Source organism: Salminus brasiliensis, chromosome 9, assembly GCF_030463535.1.
Source record: "Salminus brasiliensis chromosome 9, fSalBra1.hap2, whole genome shotgun sequence".
Classification (NCBI taxonomy): domain Eukaryota; kingdom Metazoa; phylum Chordata; class Actinopteri; order Characiformes; family Bryconidae; genus Salminus; species Salminus brasiliensis.
The window spans coordinates 36111634-36129404 of record NC_132886.1 but is presented as its reverse complement, the minus strand read 5'-3'; the positions used below and the strand labels follow the sequence as shown (position 1 = coordinate 36129404).

The 17771-nt window shown below is 43.3% G+C and overlaps 2 protein-coding genes across 2 annotated transcripts in view; one reads left to right on the top strand and one right to left on the bottom strand.

The window, feature by feature from the left end:
• Positions 1-455: 455 nt before the first annotated feature.
• Positions 456-7555, top strand: LOC140562792 (uncharacterized). Its single transcript, XM_072688644.1, has 7 exons — positions 456-516; positions 614-751; positions 1427-1681; positions 3915-4057; positions 4993-5181; positions 5276-5298; positions 5570-7555. The coding sequence occupies exons 1-7, from the start codon at positions 456-458 to the stop codon at positions 7311-7313; spliced, it is 2553 nt and encodes an 850-aa protein (XP_072544745.1). The 3' UTR covers positions 7314-7555.
• A 3656-nt stretch (positions 7556-11211) lies between these two features.
• rem2 (RAS (RAD and GEM)-like GTP binding 2) overlaps positions 11212-17771 on the bottom strand; it is a 52571-nt gene continuing 46011 nt past the window's right edge. The window contains exon 5 of the mRNA XM_072688293.1: positions 11212-17202. Coding sequence (XP_072544394.1) covers positions 16868-17202 — 335 coding nt within the window. The 3' untranslated portion in view covers positions 11212-16867. The remainder of the gene's footprint in view (positions 17203-17771) is intronic.

Below are 17771 nucleotides of genomic sequence, written 5' to 3'. Positions count from 1 at the left end.
CTTTAGACCGGCAGACGAAGGGTAACAAAAGGTGAGACAAAGGATTAAGATAACCATTTAATAAGTTGAAATCACATGAAAGTAATGTTAGAAAGGGCCATATTTTCTCTCAAGTGGAACAGAGACTTTTCCACCAGGGGTGCCCAAACTTTTGCATATAATGTATTTTTTATTATAATAATAATTATTATTTATTTTATTATTTATTATACACACTTACACACAAAACTATAGTTCCCCTCCTCCCTGGAGCACATTTGCATAAGATAAGAATCTGTCAGCTAGGAATAAGAATACTGGTGTCATGTTCAGGAGCGTAACACGGATGTCCTGACCCGAAAGACAGAAAACCCTTTATGTATGCGATCATGTCTGATGCAATGTGGGCTTCTGGAGGGTGTATAAAAGCAGAACAGAAATCTGAGGTAATCCCACCGCTCAAAGCATCTTCAGAAATGGCGAGACATCTCCTTCTTCTCGTGGCTTGCGTCTGCTGGAGCCAGGAACTGGGTCAAGGTACCAAAGAATGGGCAGGGCGGGTCAGAGCGGGTCAGAGCTTCCTAAAAAGTGTTTTGTCTTCATGCACAGTGTGTGTAATCTTCTTTACTTTCAGGAATAACCATCGCAAACCCACCCAAAGTTGGTTTCACAGCTTTCCTTGACCGAAGCCTGGATGTCTCCAGCACTCTGTCTACACTGGTCTACAAGAAGGTCATCACCAACGTCGGCAATGCCTACAATCCTCAGACAGGTCTGTTTTGGTTTTCTAATGAGAATGTCGGCCTGCTTGACTAGTTGCTTTTGATTTTGGTCATGGTGGTCATGCCAATCATGGTGGTCAACCAGCTTAGTCATGTTGGTCATGCTGGTGGACCAGCTAAACCATCAGTCTCAAACTAAAACATACCCCATGTTGATCAAGAGCTAAATTAGCCACCCAGCTTGACCAGTTTGAGCTGGCTTTTTTCCAGCAGGGTCATTGTTTATTGCTATTCATGTTGCTGTTGGCTTCAGTCCACTACAAGGACGAGATCTGTTTATCCGACCCTAAACAGCATAACTGATTGAAACTGCACATTTGAATGACCCCAGTGGTCAATCACAGCTTGGAGGCCCGGAGTTGTTGTAGGTTCCTTGTGCACGTGTGGGTGTCCTCTGGGTATTCCACCTTCATCCCATCTTCCAAAAACACAGTGTTGGAGCACTGCTTATGCCAAATGACCTCCCTAGATATTAGCATTTGAGGTAGCCTGCGATAGACTGGTGCCCAGACTGGGCTTGTTCTTGGGTAGGTTCTGGACCCACCATGACTCTGACCAAGACTGAATCGGATGAAAAGATGTTCTCCCCGTGACGGGTGGACATAGAAACGTTCTGCATACATGATTTTACCTCAATGCCTTCCTTCCTTCCTTCCTCCCCACAGGTATATTTAAGGCCCCGGTTTCAGGGCTGTACTACTTCAGTTTCTCTGGATCCACGTGGGCCACGTCAAACCTGTGCCAGGCTCTGTATAAGAATGGGGGACAGGTGACCATGCTCTTCAGTAATGCCAGGGGAGGTCAGTTTGTGACCGTTTCCAACGCGGTCACGCTTCAGCTGAACACGGGAGACGAGGTCTACATGATCATCAGGGAGAACTCGAGTGCCTTTGACAACCATAACAACCACAACACCTTCAGTGGGTATCTGCTGTACCCACTGTGAGAGCCGAAGAAAGATGTTTGGTTTTTTTTTGTTTTTTTAAAAGGTGTGAAACACTAATTCAGCTTCTAATGTTTGCTTTGGTTGAAATCAGGTAGATTATTATATATATATATATATAATCCTTGTTCATCTCCTACAGTTCTGGAGATGCGCTCTGTTTTTCCACCCCCCAACCCCCCCATATACCTCCCCCATATGAGGCTGATTTGGGATTCTATCATTCTGGGATCTGTGTGGACCTTTCAGTTAAATAAACTTTTGTGCAGTGCAAAGAAGTCTTGGTGTCTTTACTGTCTGGATGATAATATTAATGGGCAACTGTGTGAAGATGATGATTTGGATCATAGAATATATTAAAAATCTTGGCCCAAGGTCAAATTTCTTATTGTTGTCTGAAGTACCACAGTTTTGAAAACGTACAGGGTCATGAATCTAAGATTAAAATTTAAGGTGGTCAGATGGTCAATATTGCAACACTCCAAGCTACACCCGGAGAGCAAAGATCTAACGTTTCTTCAGAGAGTTTACCATGGATCACAACACTGCCCAATCTCCTTTATACACCTGCATGTCCCAATTACCCCCAGGTGCATCCCCTAAATCACTGCACCTCCCGCCTGCTAGTCACCCATTCATCCCACTAACAACCAGCAGAGGCGACACACAGGGTCCTAACATGACATATGGCCATATTTGAAAATGGCCAATTTCAGATAAGTTGGCTTAATATAGTTTTAATATGTGACAAAAATATTATCACACAAAACAACTAGAAAAGTAGAAGACTTAAAGTACGCTGCAAATCTGAAGTCCAAAAGAGTTCAAGTGAACACTTTTGAAGTGTTTGTATGGGAACCACCATTAGTGTGTTATTAAACCAACACTAAACACCACGAGTGTAAAAACGTACACTGCTGCAGACTCCGCTCACTCCTCTTCAGTGTAAGAGGTTTACACTACTGGAGATCTAAAGTACACCACTGCCCAGATAGATGCACATAAATAACACTGTGGGAGTTAAATAACTAAACAGACCTGGGGGATTAAGCCCAAAGTTAAGAGTTAAAGTAAGCGTACTGCTGACGTTATCTAGCTGAGAAATCCTGTTCTGTGGTATACCCTCTGGTTTTACCGAACACTAACACTATTTTTGGAAGTAAAACATCTCCTTAACTTTCAATGGATGTCAATGTAAAAATATTAAATTCCAATACATTTTGGAGCATTTTTATTGGCCCATTCAATATGAAATTTGGACACAATTTAAAAGAACATCTGCCAGATTCACATCATGCCAAAAATGTAAAAACGGCAAGAATAGAGATGCATGGTTTTTGTATATTGTTGCTGTTGGATTTTTTACTTTATCTTTTTTATTTATATAATAAAGTATAAAGCTTTTTACTTAAAAGTATATTTTAAAGATTTTTTTTTACTTTACTTTAATTTTCTTTCTTTATTATTTTTTACGTTAAAAGTGTACTTTAAAACTTTTTTTATTTTAAAAATGTTTTTAATTTTTTTACTCATGTAAATTTTAAGATTGTTTTTTTTGAGATTTTTTACTATTTTCTCTTTTTACCTTAAGATTTACTTTACTTTTTCTGTTTTTTTAGATCTTTTACATTTTTTTTTTACTTTTTACTTAATTTAAAGTAAATATTAGCTTTTTTATGTTACTTTTTTTGTTTTCATATTTGTTGTATATATTATTTTTACCTCAAGATTTACTTTTAAGATTTTTTACATTTTTTTTTCTAACATACCATTTTTCCATTTTTGACCATGTGAATCTAGAAGATGCTCTTTACATTGTATCAAAGGGTCACAATCAATGAACCAATAGAAATGCTTTAAAATCATTTGGCATAAAATATGCTTCCACTGAAGGTTACGGGGTTTTTCCCTTCCTCTCTGAAGCTAGATATTCCATCTACTAAAAGCTATGGAAGCAGCGCAGGTTCACGGGGAGGGAAAGGTCAGCTCGCAGAACTTGGGCTTTCCACAGTGCTGAGACCTGCCTGCACTTAGCATCCTCTCCAGTAGGTGGTGCCAAGTCTCACCGCTGGCCAACCACAAAAGCCCGGAGGTAGAGAACCCGTGCAGCTTCCTCGCTTAGCTCCAGAGCAGACAGGGATTACTTCACTACACTGCCCCTGCCCAATAACTGACCGCGTCCTGCTGGTGGAATAAACATGACTGACCAGAAAAGAGAGCCTCCTCCTCCTGCTGGGGACTCTGTGAGGTTAGGTTGCAGCGACAGATTGTGCAGAAGGTGCTCGCAGAGTTACCTGGGGGTGGGGGGCGTGGCCTCAGGAGTCTGGCTGAAGGAAGGACGACAGCAAAAGGGGTGAGTGCATGTGGACCACTGAACACCTTCATTGTCACGTGACCATTTCGACCAGGCTTCTTTGTTGCAGTGTCTTTAACAGGGTTATGTAAATGATCCCTCTCCTGATTGGCTGTCCTGCACACTGGAGGATATTCAGCCTATTAATTGTTGTCATTTTGCTTAAGGCAATAATATCCTTAAGCTAAGGCTGTGGTTTGCTTCTTTTTTGTTTTTTTGGTTATAGATCAATAGGTGTCAATAAGTGATCAGTAAGTGATCAATTCACCCAGCGAATTCTAAACCTTTCCTGAGGGGTGTTGCACAGTGGTTCCTCAGTTAGCCAAATAACCCATGCCCAAAGTTAGGACTGTCCAATAGGATGAGCTGAGGAAGGTTCTTATTGCACAGTCCTGGACTTTGGGTAGATCCCTGGTTGACCAAGCTGGTTGCAGATGGTCCAAGCTGGTAAATTCAGGTGAAAATATGAGGTCGTTAACCAGCTTGGCTATTGATCGGCGTAGATTGTGTGTTCATTTGAGATTCACTAGACTAGCTGGTCCATCAGCATGACCAGCTTTACCATGCTGGTTGACTAGTTTGGGAAAATCCTGATGAGCAGCATGGTCAAGGTGGTCAATCACTTTGGTCACACGGGTTAACTAGCTCTATCAGGCTGACTGGTACACCAGCTAAACCATCAACCCCCTTACAACAAAAATATATACCCTATGCTGGTAAGCTTGAGCTGGACATGCTTTTTTTGTTTGTTTTCAGCATGGATGTTATCTTGCTAACTCAGAGGTTCTAGGGGAGGAGCTAAATGATTGGTTAAGGAGTTGATGCAGGTGTGCTAGATGAGTGAATGCGATAATAAGGGGGAAACCCCTGGTTTAACCAATAAGCCCGTCACCAGTCGTCCCCTCACTTAAGCTGCTGTGTTCTATACCTGCCAGGTACATGAACATATTGGGCTTCGAGCATCAGGCACTGCGATCTCAACTGCACGGGTGAAGGGTAGTCCTGCAAAGCAGATGTGGATGGAGTTGAAATATGAACCAGAGGATCGGGAAATCTCAGCTACCTTCAGCTTGGAAGAAGCCACCACCTGTGGGCTTAAAGCAGAGGAGGTCACTCATTTGATGGTAAAGTTCATTGGTAAAACTGGTCATCAGAATAACTGCGTTAAAATGAACCCTCAGCTGCTGTGACTTGTAATATCTCTGTCCATGTTCTTAGATTAAGCAGTCCAGAAGAAACACGTAAGTATTTTTTTATTATATATTTATCTTCTTCAGTTGAAATGTTTCAACATATTTGGATCAGATCAGTTAGGCATGTCTTTTAATGGATCGGGTATCGTCAATTTTAATCCCAGTCCAGTTCTGAGTCTTTATTTGCATGCTTGTCCCAGTTTGGTCTGTGTGCTCTGCATCCTTTATTGTGTATAACTATATAAAATACAGTCTACACATGTCCTTTAACCCTACCATGTATTCCCACACTTTTTTATTTTTTTTATTTTATTTTTAGCCCAAACGATGAAGACATTAAAATGTATACCCATAAACAGAAAGCGGATTCTGCCGACGAGCAGACATCGAGCCCATCTGCAGCGAGTCTAAAAGCACATCCCTCTCCGACTGCCCGTTCTCCTATAATGGGTTTGAGGTCCAACCTGTGCACGGACTGCGGCAAGAGTTTCAACAGCCTATCGTCTCTTAAAGTCCACCAGAAATCCCACTCGCTGAGTCGGCCACATCAGTGCCCTACCTGTGAAAAGAGCTATACCAGCAGGCATGAGCTCTCTCTGCATTTGCGGCTGCATAAGGACGAGAACGTGTTCCCCTGCTCGTACTGCGAGAGAAGGTTCATCAGGAAGAGTGGTCTGCAGTCTCATGAAAGGAGCCACACTGGGGAGAAGCCCTTCACCTGTACCCAATGCGGGAAAAGCTTTACTCGGAGTTACACGCTGAAGGTGCACCTGCAGCGGCATGTGGACGTTAAGCCGCACCAATGTGAACACTGCGGAAAGGTCTTCGTCACGGCGGCCACCTGGAGGGTCCACAGGTTAACGCACACGGGCGAGAAGCCGTTTCCTTGCCCTCAGTGCGACAGGAAGTTCAGTCGGAAGGATCAACTGGTTGTTCATTTGCGCAGGCATGCGGGGCAGTTGCCCTACAGTTGCGTGACCTGCGGGAAAGCCTTCCTGAGGAGGCAAGGACTTAACATGCACCAGCTCATTCACCAGGACCTGCGCCCCTACAACTGCCTGCACTGCGAGAGCAGCTTCCGGCGGCTCTCCCATCTCCACTCGCACATGAGGATCCACTCACCCGACGCGCCATATCAGTGCTCGCATTGCAGCAAATCCTTCAAGTATGCCAGCAGCCTCAAAAGTCACGAGCGCACTCATACGGGTGAGAAACCCCATAGCTGCAGCCAGTGTGAGAAGAGCTTCGTAACGGCGGGTGACCTGGCGAAACACCGGCGTGTCCACACCAAGCAGAGGGACTACAAGTGCTCTCAGTGCCAGAAGACCTTCGCCCACAAGCCCTCCCTGATTGTACACCAGAGGACGCACACAAAGGAGAAACCTTACCACTGCCAGGAGTGCGGTAAATCCTTTGCCGCTCATTCGCACCTGAAGTGCCATGAGGCAGTGCACAGAAATGAGAGACTCCACCGTTGCTCGGAGTGCGGCAGGGGGTTCAACACAGTCAGTACCCTGAAGTCCCACCGACTGACCCATTTGACCAAGCCACGGTTCAAGTGCGAGACCTGCAGGAAGATCTTCACCCGCCGGGACACCTTCAGGAAGCACCAGGAGATTCATTCAGGTGCCAAAGTCTACGACTGCCCGGAGTGTGGGAAGAGCCTGAGCTCCTCCAGCAGTTACCGGAGACACGTGGAGAGTCATGCGTCGAAGACCATGTACCCTTGCGTCCATTGCGACAACAGTTACAGCAGTAAGTCGTACCTGCTCAAACACCAGCAGGTGGCCCACACTACGAAGACCCCGTACGCCTGCTCGCAATGCGAGGAGAGCTTTAACACTCCTGAGAAACTGGAGACGCATCAGCTGAAACATTCGGGACTGAGGAAGTACGAGTGCTTGCAGTGCGGAGAGACCTTCAGACAGAAGACGAACCTCCACCGGCATCAGAAGCTCCATGCTGATCGTAGGCCGCACCACTGCCAGGAATGCGGGAGACGGTTTACGAGAAGGGATAGCTTGAGGAAGCACCTGAAATCGCATGAGACGGTTCTACTTTAAAAAAAAAAAAAAAGAAAAAATGACAGTCTTATGACTTAGTTATGGTACTGTGGTTCTCCCATGGGTGTCCTTACGTTCTGTTAATACATTTTGGTTTATACGGGGGGGGGGGCTCATGGTAAGTGAAGGGAAGGTACATATGGATGGGCTGTGGGATGGAATATTGCATGCTATTTATGTTTACATCTCCAGGTGTGTTTTCTTTGTCCACAGTTGTCCTCATTAGTTTCTGATAAATAAATTCTTCCCCATCCCTGCATGCATTGCTTTCTTAGAGTGCAGTGGTATTGCCATGACACTAGATGGCAGTGTCAAATTATAAATATTAACCCTGGCATCATTTTAAGAGTATTATGGGGGTGACTGGGACACAACTTGGGGTAAAGTGATTGTCTGTCCTCACTGGAGGCCTACTGCCCTGCACAGGTGTGCTTTTCCTGCTGCAACACACCCATCCTAACTCAGTAATGGGCTGTTAATGAGCTGGATAGTTGGAGTCAGCTGAAAAGTACAGGGCAGTTGGCCACCAGGACCAGGGGTGAGAACTAGTGATCAATCTATCCATCTCTCGGTCTCCACATGGCAGTAGTTCAACAGCTCATTTACTCAGTGAAGACAGTTTTGTGTTTAATTTGAAAATCTCATCTAATTCAAACCACTACACTTATACACACTTTAAAATAAAGGTGCAATGAAGATGCCAAAGAAACCAAGCCATCAAATCTGGACTTTGAAATCACGGGAAATTAAAGGAACGGCTGATTGTAATTGATTGGCCGAGCAGTATTGCACCTACTAAGAATCCTAAAAGTCCAGGAACAGAAACTGGATTTAAGAAGTAGCTTTGAAGGCCTCTGCTGTTTGTAGAGGAGATGCAAGTGTGAAGAACCTGTACAAACCTTTAGAAGATCTTGTTCAAACTAGATTATACCTAAACTTGGGTTCCATTCTCCCACGCTCAAACTTTCAGCTTTAAAATGTACATATCCAATTGGATGACATTGTTTTTGAGGGGTGTTTTCTATCTTTGCATTTAAAGTAATAGCTAAACAGCTAGCAGAAGCTCATCATCCTCCATTAGGTCTAGAAGGTTTACCTTTTAAGGTCACCTGTATTGTTTTGGTGTCTGTTTTTGCAATCCTATTACAGTAGACCTTGACAGTGACATCCCTTTTCTATGCACTTTGCATCATGGCTGGAATTGTAATCCACATTTAAGAGGATTTGCCATTTTGAGCAAAGCACCAGATTAAGTTGCCACTTTGCCTTCGAAAAACAATCTGATAGAACCTGTCTTCCAGCGTTCTCGTAATGCAAATTACACATTTACTAAGTTATTACCTTGAGGCAAGGGTTAAAACCATTTTTAAAAAGTACATTTGTAGCTTTACATTTGTAGCTGTTAGAGGTTTTGATGGTTATGACTTTGGCTTGTGGACTAACAAGTGAACACTGGAAGGCTCAGTGACCTTTGGGGTACAATGATGCAATGCACCATGAAGGAAAGTCACATGGTCTTGAATGGCCTTCTACTCTGTGAAACGTTAGGGGAAAAAACATGGTCTGTTTTTAAATTCTGACCTCTTAATACCTTACTAGAGAAATGGACACAAGATTGACTCATGTTAACCTTTGATCCCTTGCGTACCCCCAATGTTCATTTACTGTAAAGTTTAGCCACATCAAAGCCTGTATTGGAGGAAAATGATGATAATGATGATGATGAAGCCTACACATGGTCACTGGAAATAAACTGGAACACTAGCCACTTCTGATTTTTATAGAAAAAAAGTGAAGAACATCCTAAAGGGGGAACCTTGCTGCTGCAGAAAAACACACTAATAGTTGCTAAAGCTAGCATGTAATGCTAATGCTAGTTGGCTTGTGAGAATCCCAACCCCGATTATCCCACTTTCTATATGCCACTAGCCCCAAATAATTTTTTATGCATTCACCCATTAAGATAAGATAAGATAGTCCTTTATTAGTCCCGCGGTGGGGAAATTCCCAGTGTAACAGCAGAAAGGGATAGCAAGACACTCAGTTACAAAAATTTGGATAAATAATTTACACTATTATTATATACATTTAATAAATGTGCTGAGATTGGATTTGGCCCCATCATCCAATCAGGAGTCCTATCTAAATCCAGCTTGGGCTGTGTTTTGAATGCTAGAACTAGACCAGTATAAACCAGCATCTGTTGAGTTGTATGTATACACTGGTATACCGCTCAGCCAGCATCAGGTCAGTGTAAACCAGCATCTGTTGTGTTCTGAACGTCACTTTACCAGACAACTGTACCCAAACCAGTGTAAACCAGCATCTGTTGGGTTTTAATTGCTAGTATGCTGGTCAGCCACATCTAGGTAAACTAGCCAACCAGTTTAAACCAGCATTTTCTTTTTGTGTTTTGAGTGTTCTGATGCTGGATAACCAGTATACTGGCATTCAAAAAACACAACACCTGCTGATTTATACTGGTCTAATGCTGATTCAGCCAGCATCAGACCAGCATTTGTTGTGCTATGAATGCTGATAGACTAGTCAGCCAGCATAAACCTGCTTGCTAGTCCACCCTGTTTGTTTTTTAGCAGGGGTGGGGGGATAAGGTGGGTGCAGCCTCCAGCTACTCAAGCTACATAACATCAGGGGTGTCCAATCTGGATCCTGGTAATCTACAACCCTGCAGAGTTTAGCTCCAGATCTAATCTAATACGGCTAATCCTTAAGCTTTCAGGGGCTCCTACATCAGGTGCAAATGGTCTCTAGCAAAATCCAGCTCATGTTGTGTTTTGAATGCTGTAATGCTGGTCAGCCAGCACCAGAGGTTTACGCCTAGGGCATTTTGCAGACAGACACGCTCATCCAGAGCGACTGTTAGTCATGTTGCACAGGTAGGAGACTGTAATGCCCAAGGACTGGTGTTGCCTGGTGTAGGTTTGCTGCTACAGGGTGTCCGGGTCCAAACTTGGTCCTGATGATCTACCAGCCTGCAGAGTTTAGCTCCACCCCCAGCGCAACAAGGCCTTCAGGGACTTCTGAGTAAGGGGTGTTGGATCTGAACTGAGGGGTGGAAGATTCATGCCCAGGGTTGAACTCTTCCATCGACAGGCCACAGGTGTATAAGACCATTTATACAGAAGGACACATAAGGCCATAAGTCACTAGTCAGGACAAATAACATTAACCTATGCAAAGATTTATAGGGTTATTCCAACAAGGCATCTTCTTGAAGTAAACCTTTATAGACATTTCTGCAGGTTTATGTAGCTTTATATATGCTGCCCTTCAGTAAAGTGTTACACGTTTAAGCTTAAATCAGCCATCCTCTTTTGAGATATAAGGCAATATCCTATTTGTGAGCTACTGTATATGGGAAGACCTTTCTTTTTTCACTGCATTTCAGTGTCAAAGAAAAAAAAAAAAGTTGTTTTTGGCAATTTGTCTCAGTTTCCATCCCACTTGTTCTCCGCTGGATGTTTACAGGCAGAGAATCCACTCCACCAGTTTTCAGTCCCGGCTGAACAAATAAACATAGTAAGAAATTCTGACTCAAGCCAAGAAGAAATCACACTCCGTCTCCCTGACAACAGTCGCCAGGCAACTATCATTTGTCATCCTCCTCCTCCCTCACCTCGCGTCCCATAACCAACCATCTGCCCTTAGAGTTCAGTCCTCCAGCCCTTGCCCACACCATGGTGGCGGCGGCAGCACATCTCCGCCACCCAGGCTATGCCAGCATGATGATGCGGTACAGCTCACTGAGCAAGGGATGTGCTTGCAGGCCAAATGGCTGTTGGCCAGCGCAGATAAGTGCAGGTTTGTTGTTTGGTCATTTTGGCCAGAATTGAGACCGAATTGAGCAGACAACCCAGAGATGAGAAACGTTCGCAAGTTAAGGAACAAAAATCACCTTTATTTTCTTCCCCCCCAGAATACAGTGTGATTAATGTTCGTCAACAGTGAGTAACGGGTGAGATGATGATGTTGACTTCAGAACGTTTCCAGAACGTCTTTTTTTTCTGTTGCATAAGCCTGTGTGGCCAGCCCCCACAGCAATGCCCAAACCCACAGCAAGAACAACAGATCCAGTAAGATGTTATCTTAAAACAAACAAACGAACAAACAAAGTTTAAATGTGAAGACATAAAAACAGCAAGACAACACTGATCAATTTGAATAATTGGCTTATGGGATCTACTTTAGACACATTTTCATACTAGGGATGCACATCATCATATCATAGCCATACCAGTAGTGAATAGAGGTTTAGACTTCGAATCAACATCTGATGACCTTTTTAGCAGTATTATCAGTGCTGTGAAAAGTATTTGACCCCTAATGTCCTTTACGTTTGCATATTTGTCACACTAAATGGTCTCGGATCATAGTTCAAACACAATTGTAAATTTCATTAATTCGTTCAAGCTTTGTAGCAACTACATCTCCCATCTTACCTAAACTTCCCTGGTAGCTTGTTCCACCTTCAAAAGCAACATCTGCAACCAAATACTTCCAACAACCGGATATCAGTCTTTCACTTAGCTGTGGAGGACTTTTGGTTCACATCAGAGGGCTTTTCAAAACATGCCCTTAAACTGCCCGTTTAAGGTCCTAGCCAAGCATCTCAATAGAGTTCAAGTCAGGCCTTTGACTTGAGCTACTTTTAAAATCTGTTTCTTTTAAGCCATTCAGAGGTGGACATGTCTCTGTGAATTGGGTCATCGTCTTGCTGCACAACCCAGCAGCTTGAGCTTCAGATCATAGACTGATGACGGATTTGGTTTTATATATATATATATACACACATACATACATACATACATACACACACACACACACATACATACATACACACACACACAGTTTAAAGATTTAAAAAAAATTAAGTGTGAGAAATATGCACAAACAAAAGAAATCAGAAGTCGTCAAATACTTTCAAATATTCAAATATGACAAATGTCACTGCACTATTACAAAAAAAAAGCTTTGGATCCACAATTCTCATATGGGTGCATCTTAAATCCATATATACTAACAGTGTGTTACGGCTGTTTAGCAAACAACTGCATGGATCCTGCCAATTTTGTATAGAATGCCACATTAATAGACTAACGGATATTTCATGGCTTTTTATGGTGTAGATCCCTAAGGAGTCCCCAACCCCCTAATGTGCAGGGCAGTGGGTACTCCAGTACCTGGGTTGGGAATTGATAGTATAGACCAGAAGTGCTCAGTCCTGGTCCTAGACATCTACCACCAAGGAGCTGGACTCGGCTATCTATGGGTCATGAAGTGGAACTTTCTCTGTATTGCTTTCTTGTAACCCAACAATAAAATAAACAACGACATGAACACATGAACATGCGCATTTGCGAGAAACTGGTGGCCCTCGGAGCATGGCTGTAATCCATGTGGAGCATTAGGCTATAGAATGGAAAATGACCTCCAAAGCTTGCACTGGCATAGTTTTTTTTAGGAGGTGATGCAAGAAAAAAGAAAAAATAATAATAAAAAAGAAAGCATGTATATTACCCACAAAGCTTAGTCTACTTGTGCTGCAGATATTAGAATACTCTTAGTGCAAAGTTGTTGGTGGTAATTTCAATTGTAAACAGCCATGTCTGGCAGACGTCCCTTTAAATGAGTAAGCCTTGGTAAAATAACCCCCTGCCTCACCTCATTAACATGAAATGCACATAATTATGCGGTCAGTTTATTCCAAAATATAAGTAGACTTTATATGACTTATGTATTTGTATATTATGTATCAGGGGCTATTCCTGCGTTGTGCACAATAATTCCGGGTAGGCTCCGGAAACCACTGCAACCCTGACGAGGAATAAGTGGTTAAAAAGATGGCTGTAATGAAAATGTATTTTCAATATATTACTTTTCTTGTATGGGATGGTGCGGCAACTCATATTGCTTTCATATTATTTAATCATATATTAACATATCCTTTGCAATGCATACTGATGAAGTGAACAGGTTGGGATTCAGACTGGTGTCTGGACAGAAGTAGAGGAGCAGGGCGAAACTAACATGCTTTTTGGCATCTCCTATTCCCATTAAAGCACTGTATACAATTTGGGGCAATGACTGGAAAGACAGCTCTCGTAAACATTATTTGAAAACAACATTCACTCCAATATTCTCTTTAATAGCCTGATCCGGCTCTGATCATTTGTTTTTACCGCTGTGCCCTCTAACGTCCTCTAGGCTCCATTAACGGACACTATTCTCAGGCCAGCACTCTACTAAGTGAACTACCTTAAATCATGAGGATGTAGCAGTAGATCTCAGAGCAGGCAAAACTCAAGAGCAAAAGAAACTAACACCGGATTCGAACCCAGGCCACCACATTACATGGCGAACGCTCTGCAGCTTCACTAAAGTGTCACTTCTAAGACCACAAAAGGAAAAGAAGAGGTAGGATTTGAAAATAGCTGAAAAAACAAAAACTCCACGCCCATCATAAAGAAAAAAGGCGGGAAAATAAACAAAGGCGGTCAGGGGAGAACGCTGGACACCTTAAAAGTCCAGAGGAAAACTAAAGCTAGAAGGACCTCCCAAAGGAAATAGGGAAAAAGACAAAATACTAAGACAAATAACAGGAAAAGCAGAGACCTCTGCTTTCCTCTTTACTCAGAGTGTATTGTGTGCAAACACACACACACACACACACACACACACACACACACACACACACACACACACACACACAGAAAAACAGAAATAAGAGGGAAAACTTTGAGCTTGAAAGTAGGAACAAAAGAAAAGACATCCACTCAGCCGTGACTCGAGATACCGGCTGTCACTATTGCTCAGATTGAGTCAAAAGGTCCAGCAGTGAGCGACTGAATCTGAGAGCTTATATAGGCCTGAGCCCAGGTGTGGGGCATTAGGCTTGATTAGTCGCTGGTGTGACTCTAGACCTCCCCCTGGTGGCGGGAGGTGGCCTTGACCTGGAGCCACCCCTTACAGTTAGACTGGATTATAAGATATTAAACACTATAAAACAGTCATTTTAAGAAAAGTCTCTACTAAACAAAACCAATCAGTCCAGAATGACTCATTATAGAAACCACTACAAATAAAGGGATTTTACTGAACGTATTAATCAGCAGCTTATTTGATGTATGGAAACACAACAACTGGGTTAGAATTGGGAGCCCAAAACGCCTACAGGACATCTTAAGTTGTACCGTTTTTTTTGGCCTTTTAGCCAAATTGTGCTCCAACAGAAGCTAATTTTGCTCTTGTAGGTTTAGGCCTGTTAGGTTGAGCCCCACTCTCCTCTAGTCATGTTTTTAGAAAGATGCCTACCAGTTCACCTGAAGCCACAAACCATTAAAGGGTTCAGAATGTCTCTTAGGTAAGTAATGCCATCTTAATGTACACACCACTATTAAAGCGGACAGTCCAAAAGATCTGGACGGTCTTCGTTCCGTCTATATTTTTCCCCAATCTGCTTCATCCTTCTCGAGGCGTTAGACTGATGCTAGGCCAGTTGGGAATGATCTGGGTGTGTAGTGCAGTATAGCTACAGGTCCATGCACTAATAACAATAATAATAATAATAATAATAATACTGTGTGTTACCCTGAGCCTTCAAAGTCCTCAACAGCATGCTTCCGAACAAGGACTACTAAAGGAGCTATGCTTGAACCACTAATATCCTGCAATCTACAATACTTCACTGAGCGTGAGTAAATGGGCTCTCCCTTCCCTCCTTGCATTAGTTATAAAACTGTAGAAAGAAGAAGAAGTTGTTCTCTGATAATCAAGAAAGTCCTTCGCAAAGTTCGCTTACTCAACCTTTCCGTTGAATTCTGGCCTCATCAGATTAATACATATGCACCACCTCAGCACTTTTTCGCTCTCTCTCTCTCTCTCTCTCTCTGTAAAGTGTTGCATCAACACTCTCCATCTTTCCTCTAGCTAACCTGTCAAATCCGCAGTCCTTTCATCTCTCCTCGGCTCCCGCCAGCCTCCATCTCGTCATCCGCGCGCTCCATCATCGTTTGTTCTCTTGCAGCTATCCTGTCGTCCCTCTCAGTGTCCATATGGTGAGAGATCCAGCTTAAACTGCTGCTTGGAGAGCGAACAGCCCACTGTTTTGTTCCCCTTTAAAATGTCACATCGATACAATAAGTGGGATAGAAATTTTATATTGATTTTTGCCAACACTTCACAGAAGGGCAGTGTTCATAAGGTTACGTAATACCCACAAAAGCCTTTTTTATGACAACTGACCTGAACCTACAGTGTCCTCCATAATACATAATGATGTTTGGGACAAAGCCCCCATCCCTCCAACTTCAAGGCACCATAATGTTTGGGACATAGAGCTTCACAGAGCTTTTGCTGTTTGTGTCTATGTAAGGGTCACAGCTGTTGAATGTCAAGGAAAACTAAAAAAAAAAGCCCTATCAGATTGAAGTATAGAAGTATAGAGCCATTCAAGGAGGCATTTAGTTTTGTTGTGCATTGCTCAGATACATCAAGATGCAAACCACTGCTTAGCCACAAAATCAGGATGGTCAGACTACTGATCTGTTAAACATGGCGGTGGGAGTGTTCTGGCCTGGGCCTCTATGGCTGCCACAGGTACTAATACACTCATGCTCATTGATGATGTAATTGTATTGCAAGATCTTACCACCTCAAGTTTAGGAAAATGCCACAAGTCTTTAAATGCACAACTGATCTGACTCCCACTGAGCATGCCTTTCCTTGGCTGAGGAAAATATTGAGGGCTCTAGCCCTTGAAACGAGCAATAGCTGACGATGGCTCTAGTACAAGCCTGGCAGAGCATCACCAAGGAAGAGACTCAAGAGTCCTGAGTCGCAGTCCTTAAGTAGTCAATGTATTTGCAAAGGACTAAACCTGACTAATTTACTATACATATCACTGCTAAGCCCCAAACATCATGGTGCCTTGAAGCGAGAGGGAGATTATGTGTAAAAGTAGTGTAAATTCTAGCATTTCTCATTTCGACTAACTACAATGTACAAAAATACTCTTCATTAATTTTTGAGAATGTGTCAGTTGTCATAAATGGATTAGGCAGATTATAAAACCTATACCTATATGAATGCTGTCCTTCAGTCAAGTATTAGACTTTGTAGGTCAAGTAGTAGGACAAATTACATGACAAAGACCAATCCCTATTCTCTGCACCAACGTCCACTGAGTCCTTCCCCTCTCTTCCGCTCAACCTCCCTCTTTTTTCATGCACTGAGGTCATGACAGGAGCAGCATCCTCCCTGCTCGTCCTCTGAAGCTACACGTCCATAGAATTTTGCATCAATATCATAACGTTCTATTGATATCCCTTTAAAAATGGCATAGACTACAGGCTAAGTGGGTCAAGAAGTGGAACATTCTCAGTATTGCTTCCTCATATGTGGCCAGTTCTAATGACCAACCAAACAAAAGGGCAATAAAATGTGTGTTTGGGGACACTGGCCATGCTGTCCCGTCAGATTATCTGTTGTCTCTTGTGTCACTCGTCCACTCCTCCTCATCTCCTTCTCTCTCCCTGTTACATCAGAGCGCTGAGGTCGTGGCACGAGCGGGATTTCTGCCGCAGCATCCTGCTGGCCCGGTGTCTGCTGAGGTCACGTTCTCGGTCTCTGTCCCGCTCCCTTTCACGCCCGTGATGGGAGCGTGGCACCAGCCCGGACAGAAAGCGCTTGGCCCTGCTGGTCAGGCTCTCACGACGGCCGGCTCCTGGGGACCCCTCTGTCCAGCCGGGCCCCAGACTGTGGCCTCGGGCGGCTCTGACCGCCGCCTCTAGCAGCTCGTTTGTGCGGTGATCCAGGGAGACGGAGAGCTCCAGGTACAGGCAGTCGAATACCATCGCGCTGGAGTGCGCTTCTGGGATAGGGAGAAAAAGAGAGAGGAAGGGGGGGGGCTTATATTATCATTGTTCAAAAGTTTGGAATCACATCAATTAATAAATGTAGTGATAATTAGTCATTTTGGTCTTCTAGCTCTTGTGTATCATTAGCACTTAGCGCATCTGTCAGCTTAAGGTAAGCATAGCATGTTGCTAACTTGCTAATGGCTAATCAATCTACTGTATTCTCTGTTTGATTGCATGCGCTGTAACGTCCACACCATGATGATTCGGGACGAATGCATCTGTACTGTTACACTCCTAGTGTGACGTGATTAAAAACAAAAAATAATACGTAATAATATACAACATAAATAAAAAATCAATCAAAACCCAAAAACAAGCTAATTTCAAAGTTTTTATCAATAATCATACTCCTCAAACGTTGTCCCAACTATCAACAGCTAGGGCTCATCGGTCCAATGCGCTACCGCTATCACTTTATCACTCCTACCTTATCACTCCTAAGTGATGCTAGCCTACACATGATCTTGACTGGCTACAGCTGGTAGTCTCTCTGTGTTCATATAAAAACAGTTTGGTTGAC